Source organism: Amyelois transitella, chromosome 12 (assembly GCF_032362555.1).
Source record: "Amyelois transitella isolate CPQ chromosome 12, ilAmyTran1.1, whole genome shotgun sequence".
In the NCBI taxonomy this organism is placed as follows: domain Eukaryota; kingdom Metazoa; phylum Arthropoda; class Insecta; order Lepidoptera; family Pyralidae; genus Amyelois; species Amyelois transitella.
Window position 1 is genome coordinate 4,411,782 of NC_083515.1, and position 23,097 is coordinate 4,434,878.

Consider the following 23,097-nt stretch of genomic DNA (forward strand, 5'->3'; position numbering starts at 1 on the left):
GTTGACAGGAATATTGAAAGCAAATACATACAAGCAAATAGTCACGACAATATTCCTTGCGGGGTAGACAGAGCCTACAGTTTTGAAAAGACTGAAAGGCCACATTCAACTGTTTGTTTGATCTCAATTCCATTATTAACCCATACGGCTGACCGTGGCCTCTCAATCGTTTCAAGACTGTTGGCTCTGTCTGTCCCGTTAGGGGTAAAAACGTCATAAAGCATTGAGATACTTCGTAAAAATTGTTGTAAATGTCATCATTTTCCAGTACCAAGTGTAATGTATGTGTGTATGAAATAAGGAAATATGTATGTACTTATTTCATACACACATACATATTTCCCTTACGGCGTAGGCAGAACGTTTTTTTAAAGGAAAAACCACGTGTTTATCATCGTCTTAAATTGCAAAATATTCCACTGTTTTTGTAAATTTTATTGATTTACTCGAGAGGTCGAACGTAGTTTACTGCGTAGGAATAGGGATTTTTAATAAAATTCTACGTTTTACCTCCGTAGCTTAATAATAAACAGGTTATCGTAATTAGTATTATACTAGAAATCGAAATAATAAAAACCTATATTATCTATGCTCACATCACAAAGGTTTAAAAGTTTTAGAACTGCTTTCAGAGATACCCGCTATCAGTTACTTTTACTTTTTATATTATACTGATTAACAATACTTACTAGTTGATAACAAATATTATCTATTATCTACAAAGTCGTAGGTTGCATTCAGCAAATGAACTCTCTTTCTCTAGTGATTCCCACATTACTGATGTAATCTTCACCAACTCGAAGAATCTGAATAAGGATGTAGCCCTCTTTACTTGGTCAGACCATCGTGTTGGTAACTCGTATTCTTTCTCCTTCAGTATTGCCAACAATTACCAGTTTATCAAGGAAACTTAGGCTACATAATATAAGGTTACATCGAATTGTAAATATTTAAGATATTTATTTAAATTTCTTTTTATTCGATAAAGTGTAACTACATATTATGTATAAAGAGTAACCTAGAATTAACTTTTGTCACCTATAAAAATATCGTCTTTCATCTATTTGAATGCTCGGCTTCGGCTTACTATCAATGATACATGCGTGAATCATCCAAGTATACTTGTTGTATATAATTTATAGAAGTCACTATCACCTGTAATCGTTATCAGTGAACGTATTTTTGCCTTGCACTATTTGATAATGAGGTAATCATTATCTTATTCAGTGTGGCGATAACCACGGCCGAGACGTTTTATTCTCTATGTATATAATTTTCTTTTGGCCGGATTTACCTAACTTTGGTATATCAGTTTGTCTCAAAATTAGTATAATAAGCCTTATGTGTGTATGAATAAAACATTAATGTGTGTATGAGTGTGTGTTTATTGGTGAAGTGTCGTTTGTCGTAAATAATGTGCAGAGATGATTGGATTTTCCCATGAATTCTGATAAACATAAAAAGTAAGTTTTTAATAATCAAACGTATTTTCTTTTATAGAAAAGAATTACAAATTAGGAATTATCCGAAAAAAAAACAATTTATCGATCATCTTGCTATCTTTTATGGAAGTTACGTAGAACCTGTGTAGTCATACTGTAATTACAAATTTGAATTTTTATATATATTTTAGTCTTGGCGCTAGATTATGAGGGGGGAAAACCCTAAAATAAGGAACAGGCACAGGAGAAGAAGAAGTAATATATTTTTTAATATATATGGTACCTATTACACAAATTGATGGACTCATTGATTTAGTTACGAGTATATAGTAGACATTTTCATATTCTCTAAAATTATTTATCATTACAATGACAATTTGTAATAAAAATAGTAACAAAAAAAATAATACAGAAAATATTATTTTCCGTGATTTATCGTTCAACTAGATCTACTAACTACTATTGTTAAAAACCACATATATATGTATGTGTATGAAATAGATACGGTAATATAATACTGTTCGGTCGAATCGTGGGAATATGAACGGGTACGTTAAATTTATACGTATTTTAAAATATGTTTTCTATTGGAGAGAGAATTTTGTTTGTCAAATTTATTAATGAAGTAAAAGAAGAAAAAATATCATAGTGACCCTGTAATATAAGTGCTTCAAAAATGCAAATTTGTTAAATAACTTACTTTGAAATAATGGCAGTGAGGTCACTGTAGAGTTGTGTTCACTAATGTATTGGTAACATAGGACAAACTTTGCAAATCGAAATATCAGATCAGTGTCAGACCAGACCCCTGACACTTCCTTACTTTTGACGCTTCACGTGTTTACTTTTCCATTAAATGTTGCCTCAAACATAATAATACCTATAGGTACCTAAATAACATGTCTTTAAATAAATTCGGCGAGAGTTTACAAATTTTCTATAGGCACTTTATAGATTTGACATTTCCATTACGAAAAGGAAATTGGTTTGGAAGAATTTTGAGAATAAAAACTCTTTTGATAACTTTGTGATGTACGTAACAAGGGAAGATCCATTGTTGTACGGTTGGTTGTACACATGACAATTGATTTCCTTGTGAAAGGCTGAATGAAATATCTCTGAAGGGATCCAGGTGTCGTCATACCTAGTGACGATTATATATTGTAGGTATGTAGTGAAACTTTGATTATTACGTTAACATATGGGGCGTTGCGTTGATTCAAGATAAAGTCAATATAAAGCAGTTAAATCCAGGTGAGAATAAAAATGAAATCATAACATATGATTCCAGATCAAAAGTACTGTCACAGAGTGGACTTAGTTGAAGTTCAGCAAGCAATATTCTGCTATTTGGTTACGATTTTTCTCGAGGCATTACCAGTAAAGTTACAATTGTAGCAAGAATTTCAAGATCGAGGAGCGTATAAAGAATAGAAATGAGCATACAAAGACAAGACCTAGTATGGAAATCAATGTTATCTAGTTCCTTTATTGATTGCCGGTTGACTGGAAGAGATCCCTTCATGGGACAAGTCCGCCTTTGCAAGTAATTTATTTCTTGTGTACAACTATGTACAAATTGTAACTATGTAAATTTCTGTGCAATAAAGATATTCCAAACACACAGAATAAAAAAGATCTGATTGTCCAAAAGATAAAAACATTTTTTATATGCAGGAGGCAAAGGAAGAATGTATCTTTAAATCGGAGTCAGAAAGGTCATAGTGAAGAGAAAGAGGCGTATAGAGAAGGAATATGAAGGAATAATCACAAACGGGAAGTCTTTACCTACCCCTCCGGGAAAGAGAAGCGTAATTTTTTATGTTTCTATGTATATAAGAGGTGAGAGGCGCCATAGGTGGAGGTAACGCAAATGAAAAGAAATTATCCTAAGTAAGGTGCGTGATTTATCGATGGTGTTACTGAAAAAGAGCAAAACAGGCGAGTAAGGAAGATAAATGAATTACTGTTATTCTGAGCACACCCATTTGTAGTGAACCCTCTGAATCGGTTTTTACTGACATCGATCAAAGGTTTTTACTTGCGAACTTTTCGAATTAATTCTGATGTTGGTTTAAAACGGAAAAGGTTGAACGTTCGATGTGTATATATACATTCAATCATACTAGTAACATTGAGACTTATTGATTGCCTGAAAAATACATATTTGAACCCATTTAGGCTAGAGGTAGTGTATAAACATATAATTGTAAATGCTTGAAAATGTAAGAGAACACTTTGAGAATACATACATATACATGTAATCATTTCTTTATCCCGTTAGGAGTAGACAGCCAATAATATTGAAAAGATTATAATGCCAAATTTTCTACGAGGGGATATTTTGAAATTAGTACAGGAAAGATTTATTGTCTTACGACCTGCGGGCCGGATTATCTAGTCATTATATAAATTTTAGAAGTTTGTAGTTGTTTCATCAACTGTCAAAAGCAGTATGATAAAAATAACATACCAGGAAATGGAGTAAGTATGGGTCGTAAAAGGAAAATTGAGGCATTAATACTTTTCTCTGTCATTATAAATTTACGTGGGAAAAGTTTTTCTACGTGGTTATTGTGGTTCTTAATAAAATTATATATTTTATTCTGGGCTCAAAGTTTAAAAGCAATATTTCATTTTTGCCTGGTGTTGGAAAAAATCTATGAACGTTTGATTGTTTATACTTGAAATCATGACCAATGTTGTTTAAGCTAAGTACAATCATACTTCATCGTATTTGGACTTGATCTGATGTAAGTATAGTCATTTACATAATTTGAACATCAGAATAATATTATATAGCAGCGAAGCCGCGTTTCAAACCGTTTGGTCTAAAGATTAGATATTTCGCATGTAAGATGTTTAAGGATTCTAAAAAAATATGGGACGTAGTGAAGGAGGTAACTAGTTCAAAAAAGACTAAAATTCCATCAACTCAATTACTTAATTGCTCTGATAACCCTCGAGACTCGGTGAATGTCGTAAATACGTACTTTGCTAAGGTTGGCGAAAACCTTGCGCGTAATATCGTACCCATTGATCAATCTACCAATTCTGGATCAACGGCGTCAAACCAATCTATCGGTTCCTCTTTTGCGATGCTCGATTCAGATGAAGTCGAAATTCACGATATAATTATGGGATTTAAAAATAAATGTGCAGAAGGCTGGGACGGCATCTCAAACAATTTCATCAAAAAATTCAAACAATTCCTAATCCCACCTATTACCCACATCTGTAATCTCTCCTTACATACAGGGGTTTTTCCTCAAGCATTTAAACACTCTATAATACATCCAGTGCATAAAAATGGTGAGAAAGATCGCGTCAACAACTTTAGACCAATATCGATCCTACCCCCTTTTTCAAAAATTTTGGAAACAATTATTAATAGTCGGCTTATTCGCTACCTAGAAAATAACAATTTGCTCTCCCCAAACCAGTTTGGTTTTAGGAAGGGTAGATCTACGGATGGAGCAGTTCATGAGCTTACAGAGTTTATAGCCCAAAAATTAGAAGCATCTTACAAGGTCACTGGAATATTTCTTGACCTTGCTAGAGCGTTTGACGCGGTCTCTGTCCCAATTTTGCTCGATAAACTGGAGGTATGTGGAGTAAGAGGTACCCAACTGAAGTTGTTTGAGAACTATCTCACAGGCCGGACACAGAGTACGATAATAGATAATTACATCAGCGACAAAGCATGCGTACATTATGGCGTACCCCAGGGTAGCATATTAGGTCCTACACTGTTTTTGATCTACATCAACGGCTTGACGGAACTGGAGATTGACGGCTGTCGCATTATCTCGTATGCTGATGACACTTGTCTCTTGTTTGCAGCTGATACATGGGCGCATGTGCACATAGCTGCTCAAAAAGGTTTTAACCTTGTTAATAACTGGTTACGTACAAATTCTCTGACCTTGAATTCTGATAAAACAAAATATATCAACTTCTCAATTCGTAATCTGTCCAAAAATCCCATCCCAGTTTTGCCCATAATATCACATAAATGCTTATCGGAAAGTAGCCCGACCTCTTGTTTATGTGAGCCTATTGCATCAGTCAAATCTATCAAGTACCTGGGTGTGTTTATAGATAATAATATGTCTTTTAAGATCCACATTCAAAATCTATCAGCTCGAATACGGAAGTTGATATATATTTTTAAAACGTTGAGACATGTGATGGAAAAGTCCGCTATCAAACAAATTTATTTTGCCCTTGCACAGTGCATTATCACATACTGCATTACCTCTTGGGGTGGTGCACCAAAAACAGTCTTAATTCAGGCAGAGATCTCTCAGAGAGCGTTGTTAAAGGTTTGTGGCAAATTTCCATACAGGCATCCCACTGAGGAACTGTTCAATCACTGGAAAGTATTATCGGTTAGAGAGCTATTTATATATTATACTATACTCAAACAACATCCACTTGTCTCACATATAACTCCCAATAATGAACTAAGAAGACGTCCTCAGAATGTGTGTAACTTGCCTATGGTATCAAAAGAATTTACCAAAAAATATTTTTACTACCAAGGTCCTTATTTATATAACCAAATTGAAAAGGAATTGTCTATTTGCAGGCTTAATAAGTTTACTTTAAAACAAATTCTTTGTAACTGGTTGATGTCATTGGGTTATGATGATGCAGAATTGTTTATATCATAAACATTATTTTTGTTCCTATTAACTTCCATATTTTAAAATTTAACTCTTTTGTTTGTATAGATTCAGTATATATCATTCATGAATAACTGTAACTGTATAACATCTAAGCCTCTTATGAATATTTTGTATTTTGCTTGATTTTCTTGCGAGGTGAGATCCTGGTGACCTGTACTTCAGGTTTCTTTGAAACCTACCATAGGCTCCAGCTTCTCACACAATATTACTTAGCACCTAATGTGTAATTGTTATACTGTAATTCTATGTGTGAGAGGAAATAAATAAACTTATTATTATTATTATTATTTGTATCTCCTCTTGGATTTCACGGGTCTATACACCCCGGATTTTTGAGAGGCTTGCGTGGGGATATAAATCCAACACGTAGAGGCCCTTTGGAGAAGTTGATGTTATGTTGTTCTCCTGCCAAAACCCGTTCCCGGGCATATCGATAGACAATATGTCCATGAACAGGTCTCGGCAGGAGGTGGAGCTATTACAAAATAAGGGAAAGGAATATGGGTTATGGAGTTGACGTTTGGATGGATTTAGACTGGGCTATTGCTGGAGAAGTTCGGACACCTGCCATAATCATGAATACTTGACTATTATGTGGCAGGTGGTGACTCGCCACTCACTAAATGGGCCCCTCAAATCAGTCACCATGATTAGCAACAAAGGGGCAACATCGGCGTGGGTGGCTAAGGATGTCGAGAGGTGAGACTGCGGGGCGTGAAATCGTGGTGATCCAGTCAGGCACCCCCGGCGTTATGACATTTTACACTTCCATCCTTCGAGCGTATAGCTCTCGCGACTCCACTCTGACCGGCCGGTTAAGGCAAGCCAGAGGTAGGGGTCCTGTCCCTCATCGGTTTCCACTCCGACCTTGGCGAAGGAAGATCGGAGGCGAGGAACAGGGGCCTCCCCTGGGAGCACTCAGGTCCGTGGGGTCGCTACTCCCCAACAGCTCGCCACAAGCTGCCCTGCGGAGACTGATTGCACTGGGAAGGTGACCCAGGGGGCGAATTATTATTATTATTATAAGAAGTTTCTTAATGAGGTCTAGGGGTTATTGGGCCGTACAGCTGAATGTGGCCATAATGGATAAAAACGTGATTGTATGTATGTATGTAACTATGTAAGTTTACGGTAACGGTAATTAACATGGAACGAAATAAATACTGGGTACTTTTAATGTGAGCAGAGTGAAAATTGCGATTGTTTCAATTTACCCGAAGCCATTGATTCACGTACCGTCGGTAAACCCCAATTAAACTTGTACTGAACCATCTGATCGGGTTGCAGACCAATTCTATTCTTCCAATTTAATTGGGCGGGGCCGTCATTGTAAATAAGGTTACCTACAGAAAAGCACTTCAACGAATTCAATGGTTTTTCATAAACCCTTTTATTTTAAATTGAATTATTCAGAAGGAGTCTTAAAAAAGATCTTTATTGTTTTGATTTATGGTCAGTTATTACATAATTATGAATTTGGAGTGCGGTTAACTAACTTTATCATTGTTTTGTTACTTGGTTAGAGTTGTGTACATGTAATATGTATGTTTTATTATAATTTACATTGGTCTTAATAATAAGGACAAGGCCAATAACTAAAGCTTATAAAGTGTACCTACTTTTTTAATACAAGTAAACTTTAAAAGCTTTTTTATATTTTGTCTAAGACTTATCAGATATCTGAATATTATAAAAAAGCTAGTTCTAGTAAATACCATAGTGCACATTTTGTATTCTCCATACTTTTTACTGTTCTCTTGCAATACTTCCTGTCCTTATTAAATGCCCTGGCAATGTCGACTGGATACAAAGAGAACAATTTATAGTTTTATTCTTTCAATACTTATTCACTCTGTCGAGTATATAAACATAAATAAGAGACCAGTAAAGCAAATGAATGTAAGGAAGATAAAACATATGCAATAATTATATTTAAAAATACCTGTTGTTAACATATTTTATTTATTAATATAAGAATTGTGCTATTGGTTTCTGCTTGCATTTGAACAAGCGCTCAAAAGTTAATAGCGCGGAGGAAGGGTATTTACTTTGGATTTAATCTTGCGAAATGCGAGAGCACTTTCTATAGTTTTTGTATCAACATTTCCATTGAAAGAAATTCGCGAAATGTTGGCAAGGTACTGATTTTTCTATTATTTTTACCTATAATTTCTTTTATTTTAAGTTACTTAAATATATTTTATGTACTTACAGCCGAAACCTCTGAAACAATTTCGTTAGATTATGGCATACAGATAATAATAATGAATAAATAAGTTATTTTGTATATTCAATTACGAACATTCTCAAGACAGCGAAGCCGTATGGAAGAACTATTATAGTTAGTCATATAAACATATATATAAGTACTTAGAGTCGTTTGTGTCAAGTTGATGCGGTTGGAGTAGATTAATATTTTATGGTTTTGTGAAAGGTCAAAGTTATACCAAGGAGTAAAATATTTGATATCCAAAGGAAATTTTCTTCGTGGAATATTATCGGATGATGACACTGTTGGTTCCAGTGGCATCTTCAGCTCTCTAGAGCGGAACCCGGCATCTGGTTATCTTGATTGGGTAACAGATTTTTACACGAACGACCGTCTGAGCACTTTGCAGGGGATCCAAATTTTTTCATGCCAGCTTAAGTTTAAGTGATGTGAATCTAGTATCTAATACAATTTATATTTTTAAAGATTTTTTTTTCGTAGCGGAAAGATTATAAAATGGAATTTGAGAAAAATAAAAATTTCCCCTTTACCTTGTTAGTTTTCGGACGAGATCAAAGACGCAGGACCCTTCATTTTATCTTTGGAGTGACGAGGACGAACCAAATTGTTCATGTCCCTTGATGGCAAATGTTGTTAAAGTAATTTAAAATGAAAATACTCATTACATCGCCAGAAGGCGGCTTGATAAATTTATGATATTTTGCTGTGACTGAGTCACTTATAAACTAGTTAAGTTTCAACTACTGCATTTATTTTTATATAAATTTATTAGAAAGCTTAACTCTTACTAATATTATAAGTGAGAAAGTTTGTCTATCTGTTCCGCTTATACAGCTAAACGGCTAGACCGGTTGTATGAAATTTATCATAAATGCTACCCGTGCGAAGCAGGGCGGGTCGCTTGTGTAGGATTAAAATAGCATTTCGTTCGTTTTTAGATACGTTATGTCACTTATTTATGCTGAAGTTTTAGCTCAAGTTTTTTAACCATATTACCTATTGATTTGAACGTCCCTTCATCAAAGTATGTTTGATTACAAGGTGTATTTTGGATGTCTTCCCAGAATACGTTCCACAATATAATCCCCTGGCAAAAGTTTTAAAGGCTTGTTTAGTAACGCCTTATTCATATTTTGTCCCTTAATACGGCCTTCACCTTTGGCCTATACAGCTTGCCTACAAAGTTGGCCTTTTAAGAGGCGAGATGATGTGCACCCACGTATTTATTAATTATTCCCAGAAGGTCCATGAAAATTTTCGGTTCATTAATTTTGTTAATACCTAGTCTTACTACACAAATAAATTAATTTAAATTTACATATCATCCTTAGACTCACTCTCTCTCTCGTGTAGAGTATTACATACATTTTAGTTTTACGCAAATACCATGAGAAAAGTAGTTTTTTTTTTATCCAGAAACTGTGTCCGAAAATTATGTGAGCGTAAATTTCACTCTTCCTCACTCTCTTCCGGCATCCACCGGCACTTTGTATGCCCAAGGTCCGCTTTCTGACACTTTTCGGTTTTTAGGTGTTCGGCATACTTTGTTTGCCTCAGTTATCATATCACGTGTTTGTAGCTTTTTCACATTTAGACTCATGTTGTACAGCATAGATGGGCTCACTTCTTATCAAGCTTCTTATCATAATCTTAAAAATCACATTACTGAAATTTTAGTTACCTATATGACGAGCAAGTATCAAAAGTTAACGTGGCACAAATCGGACAACGTTTTGTCGAAAAATAACGAGTGTATAGAAATTGTATAACGTTCCACGGGACATCATGGGAGGACGAAAACACTATGCATCAAAGATTCCTAAGGCAGGATAGAACCATGGACAAATAACTACTATCCATGTTAGCAAGTTAGAAGTACTTATGTGTTCGCTAAGTTGTTTAAAATTTAATCAATCAAAACACGTCAAATTGCCAATGTGGCAGGTTCGATGACTACTGTGTTACGGTGTCTGTGAATTATTAGACATAGTTATCAGGCAGGCCTGGCAATTATGAGCAACTTCTATAATGTCAATGTTTTGCAATCGCCTCGACGAGATGTTTAATTAAGCGATAGTAATCTGCCACTAGTTTAGGCGATGTCATCATTAAGGGCGGTTAGACAGTATTCGAGGCCCATTTGGGCACTCGCCAGAGCGGTAGCGGCTCTTGACGCAAATTACGTATTACCAATTTAAAACAAAGTGCTGTCATTTGTCTGATCATACCTGTATCGATTGATGGTAAAATCCGAAATATAAAGATAAGCCTCAAGTTCGCTTATAAAAAGTTGCATCTCCATAATCAGGGTAATTAAATTGAGCCGTTTTAAGATCAATCCTATCTATTTACAACTATCATACAAAATATATTAAAGTGATGCGTTGTTGGAAAATTTGTTTGTTTCTAACACAAAATAGTTCTGAGCTAAAAAATAACTATAAATGACAAATCCACATAAAAATGTCGACACTACAATTTTGTAGTTATGTTCCCAGTCATATTATCATTTCATTTCATGGCCTCGTATAAACTCATTTCGTAAGCATGACCAAAAGAAATTTTCTATCAAAAATATTTCATGTTTTTATTGATGGTTACTTTCAATTTTCCTCTAGTATTTGCTTTTCGGAACATCGACGCTTTTAAGTGAAGCGTCTAGAGGTCAACTTGCGTTCAAAGATAATAAATCTTCTAAGAATGGATGCTGTGCCCACAGCTGAAATGTAATAGGTACTTAGATTAGATTAAGTGTTTAACTGGAAAACTCTAATGTAATTGAAAAGCATATATCGTTAGCAGGTTGCCATGATCTTACATATAATACACACTAGAGTATACTCGCGACGCCACCTACGTATATTCCCATTTATTTTGGTTCCCGTAGGAATTTGGAAAAACCTCTCATAAACCACACAAGAAACCTACATACTAAATCTCTAGACTCGGCGGTTTGAACTGTGTGCCTGAGCCTAGTTGTCAGTCAATTAGTTAATTACCTCATTAATTTTTTTAGATATAGTTATGTTGTCGTTATTCCTTACGTGGACGGGGTAGAAAAAGTTCATAACCTAAAGACTATATTTAACTGAGTCGTATACATTCGTGGAAATAACATGCCATGTACTTCCAATGTTGTGATGATGTGGAAAATTTGCGCATATTTTCCTAATATTCAAGCAGAACGCATATTTGAGTAAAGGAGATAACGTGGATTTAAACGTATGGTTTCAAGCATAGTAGAAATAGGACCACTCTGTCTATTCCTTAGGGTGGGAACTGAAGGAAAAAAGTACTACTAAGGCAGCTCACCGGGAGAATGATGTGCACACCCGTTATTAGTTGTTTCTAAAATTAAAAAAAAACATAAAAGAAAAAACATTTGTTTATTAACTGATTTTGAACTATCGCATTGCGTTATACTATAAATACTACAGGTATTAAACGCGCACGTAACGTACCTTTATTTTATCTCGAACGTTTCAAATCATGTTTTAATGATCCGTGGTCACCGAGCGTCTACTTTAATAATCTACGTGCACGGGGCGTTTTTCATCGTATCTCATTCAGATTTCTATGGTACGAGGTACTTGATTGATTGATTATTTCGACTATCATAACGGTGCTATGCGAATTGTCGGTAATTGCATTCCATTGCCTGTCCTCGCACGTTAACTGGAATCCCAATATTATCGAAACTGACCGCTTATTAATAACGTTCAATCGTAATGGAATACTTAAGCGAGTAAATCTTTAGCGCGATAATTAAGGCTTACTAGACATACGTATATAATCACTCTTGCGGTGTAGACAGAATCAACGGTCTTATTAATGGAACTGAAATTAAAATAGTGACGGTTGCTTTGTCGCTGTATACGACATCTATCTGAAAGACATTCTAGTTATAAGTAGTCTTATTCTAGCCTAAACTAGTACCGGGAGCCACACGGCACACACACGTTTCATTCATATACTTTAGAAGTTTAGAATATTAAAAAGGACATAGAGTAGGGACTTTTTATTCTGGTGAAATTACCTTGCTCGACAACCTGCATTACCTAATCCAATGAGCACTATGGACAAAAGACGCATCCCGGGCTCTTTTCAAAGAAAAGATTAAGATGTGACCAGGATTAACGCTATTAGTAAGAAGAACAACCAAATAATTCAATTAAATAAAATTTCTTTATTTTTCTCAACAATCTAAATATGACACAGACTTATAGTAAAAGTTACACGGTTTAACTTATTTAAGATTGTGAGAGACTGGTGTCTGAACTAAGCAGAGCTTGTATCTCAGTACACCAGTAACCAATAATGCACAACGACTCGATAATTCGCTAAGTAACATAAATAAAATTTCAAAAGCTTCTTTTTCTTATTTCTCTATATGCCGCCACTAAGTTTTTAAATATATCTCAGAGTGTGAAGTCTCCAATGTCAAGCGAAAACAAAGTGCAAACATTAGGTAATTAGGTCATTGCACCCCTTGCTTTGAAAACGAAATGGTTGACTATGAAATTATGTTACAACTAAATTAGTTTAACTTTATCAGTTGGTTCTTGTCTAGACTGAATTATTTTGTCGTCTACTTTGTTCAATTCATGTAAGTTTCACAAATTTTCCCTAATGTCATTATTTCGTCATTCAACTTTCCCTTTTTCCATCGTCAATCTCTATAAAATATGCTTAAAAGTAGGAAAAGCTGACGAAAACATAGCTTATATCTAAGGGATTAAGACGCGATATGTGTAATCCATTTTTCTTCATTCAAACTTTCCATTTCCATCGCTTTTCTCATCATTATAACTCGTGAGACATAGCTGGTTTTAAAAATCCTTAGCTATCTACCGAATCGGTAATGCGGCTGGCACATTTGGCTGCCAAGTCCGCTGGGCGGCCGCCAGCGCCGGCGCTATCGCGATCAACTCTCAGACGCCCTTGAGTGATTTTAAATGAGCCAGCATTTATCTTAGTGTACAAAAGATGTCCACGAATTTGATATGTTCGACTATTCTTTCTTTTCCCTCGTTAATGGTGGTATTGAGTTCGGTGACCTCTCTGCCGTGCTGTTGTTACAATCATAAAACTTTCGACTTAGCTACTGTACTAGTAGTAGGTGAAGGTGGAATTAAAAATAAATAGTGTAGCCTCCTTTTTTAGATACCCATTAGCTTTAATGATATCAATATATATGATATTTTCATTATCTTTAATGCTATATAAAATAACTCCGGACTGTCAAAGGAATAATTAGGGTTAGCGCATTTAGATTTATTGAAAGTAATTCTTATTTTTTGACTATTATAAACAGTGTAATTTGTCCATAGAAAAAAAATTAAATAAAATTTACCTACTTTTATAACCTAAAAAGATTAAGGTTATCAAGTCAGCGAAATAACTGCAATTTCACTAAACAAGCTAACTGCTGGCATATGGAATTAATGAAAAATGCAACATAAGCATTCTACTTGAACACGCGACACATATTATATGAACGAAAGTAACAGAACAAGATTGAGTTGATATTCACTGGTTTATTTATTTGTCTTTTTGTATTTTAACATATCGAAGCAATCCGAAAGTAAGTTTATTTGTGTGTTCTTCTGCACGGGTTGCCCACCAAATGCATTTTCTTGTAATATCTCTTTTATTTAATTAAGAGTCCCCAGACTCCAGGCATCCTGGTAAAAACTAAAGTTCCCGTGGGATTTGTGTTGTAATCTTCTGTAGGTGGCGCTAAATTCGTCGCTTTTTGTAGGCGTCGTTTAATTAGCTGCTTTTTATGGGTGATGCTAATTTCGTTGATTTTTTTTAGATTGCATTAAATTCGTCGTTTTTATTCGATGGTGCTCAATTCACGCGAACGAAGCTGCGGGTAAAAGCTAGTATATTATATGAAGTGTCATGTGCGTGCAGTTTCGAACACTACCACGGTCATGTACCAATGACTCTTTACTTTGAAATAAACAAGTGGAAGGCAAGTTTATTTTAGTCTTCTTAAACAAACGAAAGTTTACTTGTACGGAAAATAGATGTAGCTGTTTGACGCCTCAATTATTTCCTGATTTGCTAGTATGTATTTAGCCCACCTTCTTCCAAAGAAACACGTGTAAAAAGGTCAGCAGAATTTTCCTGCTTTTTTTGAATACTATGTTCAGTTGTTAAATTTTGTCTTATCAAAGTCGGCTACAGCGTGTTTTATAAAAATTGGACACACACTAAAAATACTTTAAAAAAAGTTAGTTTTGAGATTTTAAATATTTTAAACTCACCCGGAGGGGAAGGCTGGGACTACATCTTCATACATCATCTAAAGAAGCGAATTTGGCAACAAAATATCGAATTTAGCTGCTTCGATCAGGCGAAGTCGTTAGCTATATAGCTGAGAATGACAAGGATTCATTTAAATAATTTTATTACCAGCTCAGGGTGCAACTGGGAACACGCAAGAAGAAACGCAGTCAGCCTGATGAAAGCGTTCTAACAAAATAATTCGAGTTCAAAAGTTGGCAGCCCTGCAATATATTGCAGTGACAGCACATCGACATTCCATAAAATATGTAATGTTACAGAAGATTTTTATTTTTTTATATATAATCAGTAACTATAAATAGTAAATCATGCCTTGTTTCATCGTGGCTTCATCACGGACAATCTGTCTGTGAAAAAATCTAGACCATAGACGTCTCTTATTGATTGCGTCTAGTGTTTATTATCCTTTCGAATCTTAAATGGAAAATTTCTCACTTAATTCGCGATCTCTAAAAAGAAAGCGTTCATTTGCAAGTTCTTCTTACATAATACACACATAAAATCAAACTCTCTTTTCCATAGAGAGGAAGGGTATTAAAAAGATGTACCTAGTGTTTCCATTTGCCACGACCTTAAAATTTTTTCGCTTCATCCACATTCTTAACACTTCACGCAAAGTCACCGTTACCCTTGTATTCATATGTTTTCCGTTTTGATATTCAGTATTCACAATTGTGGTTGAACTTGGGAGTTTCTTTTAGGTATTCACAATTATGGTTGAACTTGGGAGTTTCTTTTAGGCGATGGGCTAGCAACCTATTTCTATTTGAATCTCAATTCCATAATTAAGCCATTTCTAAACGTTACCTTTCAGTATATTGTGCTCTGTCTTCCCCGCAATGGATAAATACGTAATTATATCTACGTTTCTATGTAAAACTATGATTAATATCTTTAGTATCTTTAATTTGTGTCATCGACGTGACGCGACATCCGAACTGGGTCGGGTGCACACTCGACCCGAAAGCACGCCACTCGGCCGCGTCGACGAAATCGAAGGAACCGCTGCCTTTTGAGGCGACTTCTCCAAACGGGAAATGTCACGTGAAAAGATGTATGTACAACCCCTTATTTCGTATTTTATTTATTTGAAGCTGACTGGAACTCTGCTTAGTAAGGAAAATTGAACTTATGGACATGCAACTTAGCGTCCCTGCGTCAAATTTCAGATTATTTTAATCAGTTGAAAAATATTCATACATACCCTTATAACATACAAATTTTTTTTCTGAGGTTCAATTAAGCCGGTAAACAGCCCAATTTTTGGCAAGTGGTTGCTGGGTCCACTGTTGATAAGTCGTTTATTTATATTTATACTAATTAGTTTTATGTATTAAATACTGTAATCAATCATATACCAACTATGGAGAAACGTGTTAGAGTTAGGCCTAATTTATAGTCGCTTTGAATATACAGGAAAGTAAAACTCCTAGCTGAATTTTATGTTGATTTAAAACATAAGTGCATTTATTATCAAATAGATATTCAGAATTATCTTTTGATTCTTTGAAATATAATCAGTTACTTATCAATGTAACATTTTGATGTGGATCGCGCGCCCGTTGCTGTTTCTAAGCGGTTAATATTAATTAATTGCGAAGACATAAAGTTATCCACCAAAAGGGCCTGTTTTCCGACCGACGGACTAAAGACGACTAAATTGAGTTTTGATTAAGCCCAAACTCTGAGTTAACTGCGTAACCGGTGCTGATGGCACGTTGCGCAATACTTGTTTGTTCATTAATGCTAAAATATAATTAAGTTTGGGAGCCCCTAGGAACAGGCTAAACAACTTATCTAATTTGGGGACATGGCTTGCGTATCTATGAGGTGAGATCCTTAAAGACCCGGTTCAAGTAAATGCGAGGAAACTCAGATTGAATGAAGTCTAGATTACCTAACAACTAAAATAAATGTAAATGACTATGTTTCATTTCTTTATGTGCCACTTAAAACCCAAGAAGTTAACATAATGTATTTGCTGTTTGTCTATGAATAAATTTACACTCAAGAAGTATTTCTTTTAAGAAATTAGAGAAAATTTTTAGCATTGCATTTCCCCAAACTTTAACTAGTTGCCAGGCCAATTTAAACAAATATATAAAAACTCCATATTAATAGTTACTTCAAACAGCTTTTCATTTACTTAAACAGATTTATTATTCGCAAAGTAACAAGTGAATATCAATATAATTTTCTGAGTAACCCTTTTATCTTAGTTAGTGACCTGTATTAGCTTTGTCCGAAGTGCCAGCGCCAATGCGCAGTGGACCTGCGAAAGTTATATAATGGATATTTATTGTTATGGACCCATCCTGTGCCACGCGTCATCGCCTTCCTAGGTGGGCTGGGTCTAAAATAACTTATAAATTTATTATATTACCTTTATTATGTTAAAATAAATGTTAAAACTTAAGTTAGCTCTTATAATAGAACTCAAAGAATTTGATCTAAATAGTATAAAGTTTGGGGATTTAAATAACCTTCTTTATTTATATAACAGTTTCTCAAATAGCATTTTAATTTGATTTTGAATAAGTTACATAACCTTTGTAGACATAATACTCGTATATTTTTATAGGACAGTCGTGCAAAGAGTCCGATCAATAAAACAAAACTACACATAAGTGTGTCTGTGTAAGTTTCTGTGTTATTTCGATTATAATAATAATAGAACACAATCAGATCTGCATACTTATGTTCCTATATGGGCTCGAAAAATAAACAACCATTTCATACACTTTTCCAAAAAGCATTACATATTGATTTGGAATAAAATACACAACCTTTAAGATACATTACTCCTAGGGCAGTCGTGCAGAGTACGATCAATAAGACAAAAATTACACACATAAGTGTGTCTGTGTAAGTTTTTGTATTACTTAAGCCCAAGTTTGGGTCACGTACAAAGCGATCCAGCATCCAAACGGCTTCTTGGAACTCAATCTGGAGTTGGTTGTTACCTCGGGCTATTGCGTTCTTTGTCTCGCTCTCGAGAGAAACTTCGTTTGGCCTTTTTCGTTATTTTTGTGTAACAAACCAGGTTTATTAATACATTTACGTTGTCAATTCATAGGTACTTTTAATAACATTTGTCGGTTGCAGTTGTATTTATGAGACAATCAAACATTTTAAGCTAGCTTGAAACTAAGTTCGAGAGGCGACACTTATGTTGTTACATACATACATACATACATATGATCACGTCTATATCCCTTGCGGGGTAGACAGAGCCAACAGTCTTGAAAAGACTGAATGGCCACGTTCAGCTATTTGGCTTAATGATAGAACCGAGATTCAAATAGTGACAGGTTGCTAGCCCATCGCCTAAAAGAGGAATCCTAAGTTTATAAGCCTATCCCTTAGTCGCCTTTTACGACATCCATGGGAAAGAGATGGAGTGGTCCTATTCTTTTTTGTAATAGTGCCGGGAACCACACGGCTTATGTTGTTATACTAAATTAATGATACTATATTATATTATACGTCTATATAAACAAACATACTACTAAGATTCGGACTAGGTGTGAGTTAAACAACGGTAGTAGGCCTTAAAATTAGTTAAGACCACTTGTTTGAAATGATTAGGTTCTAGGAGAAGAATGTAGTAATTTTAGTTGCCTGTCATTATTGTCAGTAATTTTGTCCTCAAGTTGCCTCTTAAAACATCCACAGAAAGATATAGACAGCGTGGTCATAAATATCTGCAATAAACTAGACGGACCATATTATAAAAGTTTTAATATAATCTGTTCAATAAATTAGTCGCAACCCACATCCGAACAATCTGAATGAAACAAGAGCATACAAGTAAATATTTCAGAATTTATTCCATTATCATAACAACTCAGATTTTAATGTTCTTTTAAAAAGCAATGTACTTACATTGTTTGAGCGCGAAGCTAACGAGATGTATCATAAAAGCCGGGGGATAAAAACTTTTTATTTTCCTTTTGCTGCCGTATTAATAAGCGTACGCGTGTACAGAAGTATAGCGGGGATGAGCAAGTTTTTCAATTTGTTTAGTGGAAAATGTTATTCTAATGACAGAATACTATAGTGGGAAAAATTGATTATCTTATAGGAATTGTCGACACTTTAAGCAGAATTTTTAGTAGAAAATACAGCTTAAGAGCTCGAATTCGTCCATGGGTCAGGACAAGATAGAAAACTAAAAAGAATTGAGTTAGGCTCGAACTTACTACGAAGCAAATTCAATCTGTGTAATTTAGAAACTTTTATCTGTATTGCCTCGCAATTCAGACTTCTTTTTACAATAAGACTGACGCGGCTAGGTAGCTTTTATATAAAAAATGATAATATTTTCTTCAAACATCATATCACACTTTCTCTCACATAATGTCATAAATTGATCAAGATAGCGTTGTTGAAGCTCAGAGCATCTATCACAACCGGTAACCGCGTTACCCGCCGCTAATTGTGATCCCGCCTGGAAAGAGTATCGGCGTTCCTTCGTCTATCGATCTCAGTCTTCGGCAGCCGTCGGGTTCCCCACTTCGCGAGCTTTACATTGATGTGCGAATTCCCTCGCAGCTGTCTGCGGATGGAGCGGACGGAGCAATGGTAAGCCCCTGCGGCATCCCTTCGGTAGGGTTGGTAGGGAGCGTCGGAAAGTAGGTCGGGACCCCCTCCCCGTCGCGTCGCTGTCGCTTTCACTGCGCCCGCTTGGGATAAAGCCTAATTTTTATTACGTTGCGTTCGATAGTCTTTCGTGATTGCTCTGAATTTTTCCGTGTTGTTATAGAGTTATCTTGCTGGTAGACATTTATGTATAAACAGAAAATATTGGCATGTCCATAGAAATTTGTTTTTTTATTTCTATGTAGATATCTTATACGCCACGAATAAGTAAATATTGAATAGTTTTTACTAAAATTTGGTTAGCAGCTCGATGACGTAGATTAAGTTTTGGTACACCAATGTTTGGGTGGTAACATTTCAAATAATTTTCAGTAACTCAGCGTTTAACCTTCTCCAAGTTATAAATATTTCAAAACTAATTGCTCAATTTATTCAACGGGCGTCTACAGCTGTATTATACATACATTCACTGATTTAAAACAAGATAAGGAACGTTGAATTTCATTTGCGGGTCAATTGCCTATCAGTACGAGTTTTCTAGGTACTTACCTGTCTGATGTTTTAACAAAATTCTGTTTTACAGTCATGATTTGTAAATCATATAAGCTTTCCTTTTGCTTGAATATTCTACAAAAAAGTGTTCGATTAATAAATATACTTCTATGTAAAACTCTTGCTCTACTGTGGTTGGACTCGATGATAGACAACTTTTGGGTCAGGTCAGGATAGTAATAATTCGAAATTAACGGGGCGTAGAAAGGACATGTTAGAGAATGCACGAAATGATGAGGATATATCCCGAAATCTTAATCCGATCTTACACCATACATGAAAATTATACTAACATAGAAACTACCTATGGATTATATTCGGGCAGTATGCGCAGAACACGACGCACTGACACTCGTAGCAAATAAGCGTGGAAAGTTGTAGCAAACTAATGATCGTAGAGCTGCGTAATAAACCAATCGTAGAATATCGTAGCAATGTACACAATAGGGCACTCTTAACTCTTCATCGTGTATGTGGGAATCACATGTAAAATTAATAAGAAAAAGATTAAAAAAATAGGTACTTACTTCAATATAAAAATGAACTTTTAAGTGACACGTAGAAAGACATGATATGCCGGTTATCTTGTCGATCAAGGGATGAATAAATTTACCACGTGTCATGCATAAACAAAATTATTGTTAAAAATTTAGTTAACACGACAGAAATCATCAAAAAAGTCGCGCCAAAATATGATTGCCATGTTAAGTTTACCGATATCAAATCAAGACCATGTTTCCGTAGTGCAGATACGAAAACAAGTCACGAGCTTAATAAAAACAGTACAACAATAAATAAATGTTACGTGTATTAAAAGCAGCTTTTTACAAATGTCACTATGCCCGGGGCAGGGCCATGAATCACGGCTACAAGGACGTTTTGAATTATTCCGGTTTTAGTTAGTGCAGGTGCTTTTTCATAAATTAGGAATAAGGGAAATACAATGTAATACGCAGTTTCGTGTTGCGAGAAAGAGTTATGTTAAATTTAATAACAGGTAAAGCATGTAGGACTAAAATTGTAACGTATAATGAGAATAAAAAATTGTAAAAATGACTTTGATGATTTCTTTCACTCCTAGTACCTACAAACATTTTATATGTGAATGAAAACTTACTTCACAAAACATAATTACTTAAATAATCCCTTTTATCACTTCATAATAGAGAAATATTACCGAAGTTTATTTTAGCATTATTTAAAAGTACATGAAACATGATTACATTAGCCGCCTCGCAAGTCACTGGAAATACGTTGATTAAAATATATTCGTTGTTTTCATATGCTTGTTATTGTATAGAATATTAAATTAACCTGTCGTGTCATGTGGAGGTGTTTCTATAATTAAACATATCAAGGTGCGCAACAATGTAGCAACATTAAAAATGAAATGTTTCCTTTCCCTTTGCTATTAAAATTTATGTGAGGTCTCCCGAATGTTTCAACGGTACGTATAGCACTTTGGCGGTAATATAACACTCTGACCGTTATATAGCACACGGTTGGTATTCACACGACTTCCTACGTGTATATCTTTTATTGAGACAAGGAACACAAATGAAGGTACAAAAATTTAACAAAATGTAGAATAATGACGCATTTCGGAAACAGTTGTTATATGTCTTGTTTTACGTCATCTCGTTTGTTTATTTATTTTGAATGCTTGATATCTGGACCGTATTTTTTCTGTTAAGTGGTGATAAAATAGAAAAAATAATCTAAGATACATATCCAAGGAGTTTTTCATGATAACCTACTTTCATAATACGTGCAGATTTCAAGTTGACAAAATCTTAACAAAGCAAGTGGAAAATTCTGTCAGCAAGGTATGTTTTCTTTAGCCACTGAACAGATTTAAATACAAAGGCTACTTATCATTTCAGAAATTCATGAAAAATAAGTTTTGAGTAAAAACTTGTAAGTTATAAAATAAGCGAAACAATCATGATGATATCGCTACATCATGTACGGCCGCCATTTTAAAAGCATCATCCGACTCATTTGACGTGTAATTATTTTCATTTCGCAACCCAGTTTCCGAACGTGACCGACGACAGGCGAGAGTTTTTGTCGCTGGCAACCCCACAACCTAATTTATGACTCGCGACCTTAATTCTCCTATTTAACGTTATTTGCCCACGTCTAGCTTTTCCCGACGTCACGCATGACGTTTTGTCGCATGACCTTAAGCCCTCAATTAAAAAAGAGCGATTGTATAAGTTTATTATAATTTTAATGGATCTATTTGTATGTCTGACTGTTATAATTTACTTCCTGAATGATCAATATTTAATGTGTTTTTCAAATTGTATGGCTCTTTTATCGAATTCAGAGGATTGAAAGAGCAAATTTGTAGTTTAATTTGAAAAGTTTTGTTTCTAACAAACCGTTTAAGTCAGTAGCATTTCTAAGAAGCAGAACATTTCAAAGTAAAATGAAAGTTAATAACGTTCTGGTGAAAGAAAAAATACATTTTTCTATTTTAAAATATGTCATTCTAATAAATTTGTATTAACTTTAAACATGTTCTTGTCAATTTTTTTGCTTCAGTAGTCAAAACAAATTGATGCACAGATAAGTAGGACTTTTAACGGGATAACATACGACGTAACGTCTTGATACTACTTACTACCCTTAAAGGGTAAAATACCTTAACTTAAGCAAAGTTTACGAAACTCATTGCTCAATGAAGTGTGAACGATAACCGCTTTACGGCGAAATAGCCCGACTCACTTTCGTGTTCCAATCGGGGCACAAGAAGTTGAAAACACCCTCATAATGTCACCTTCATAATTCTATTTTAGGGGCCTAAAACACGTGCCATTTGCTCGCTTCAAAAGGAGTCACTATTTACCCACTGAGTATGAGAAAAAAAGGGAATTCAATGAACAATGCACAAACATTATGGCGAGAAAATGAGAGGACAAGGGGGACGTTTTTGTGAAGTTTCTAAGTAGCAGAACATTTTTTGTAATGAGAAATTATGCTGTGTATGCTACAGAGCGTCAGTGGTCGTTGTTCGATGATTGAGGTGGTCGGAGGTTAAGTTGTCAAAATAAAAGCGTGCTGCACGTGGAACCACGTGTTCAATTTTTATGATTACATTCTTTTGTCGAGGAAAAATGCTATAAGGAAATCAGCATAGGCAACTGGATGTGCAATGGTTGTCGAGATAGCTTCATGTAAAAATCTGACTGCACCCAACAGGATGATCAAAGGCGCGTTCCGACTCGCGAGCGCAAATGAGACTAACGGAATGATGCCG

The 23,097-nt window shown here is 35.0% G+C and overlaps 1 protein-coding gene across 2 annotated transcripts in view; it reads left to right on the top strand.

The window, feature by feature from the left end:
• Positions 1-1,235: 1,235 nt before the first annotated feature.
• LOC106142592 (inactive rhomboid protein 1) overlaps positions 1,236-23,097 on the top strand; it is a 96,594-nt gene continuing 74,732 nt past the window's right edge. Inside the window, exon 1 of one of the 2 annotated variants that reach the window (XM_060946957.1) lies at positions 1,236-1,463. In XM_060946957.1, coding sequence (XP_060802940.1) covers positions 1,441-1,463 — 23 coding nt within the window. In that variant the 5' untranslated portion in view covers positions 1,236-1,440. Of the gene's footprint in view, positions 1,464-15,700; positions 15,733-23,097 lie in introns of those variants that run through there. The other variant, XM_060946958.1, reaches the window with a different exon arrangement.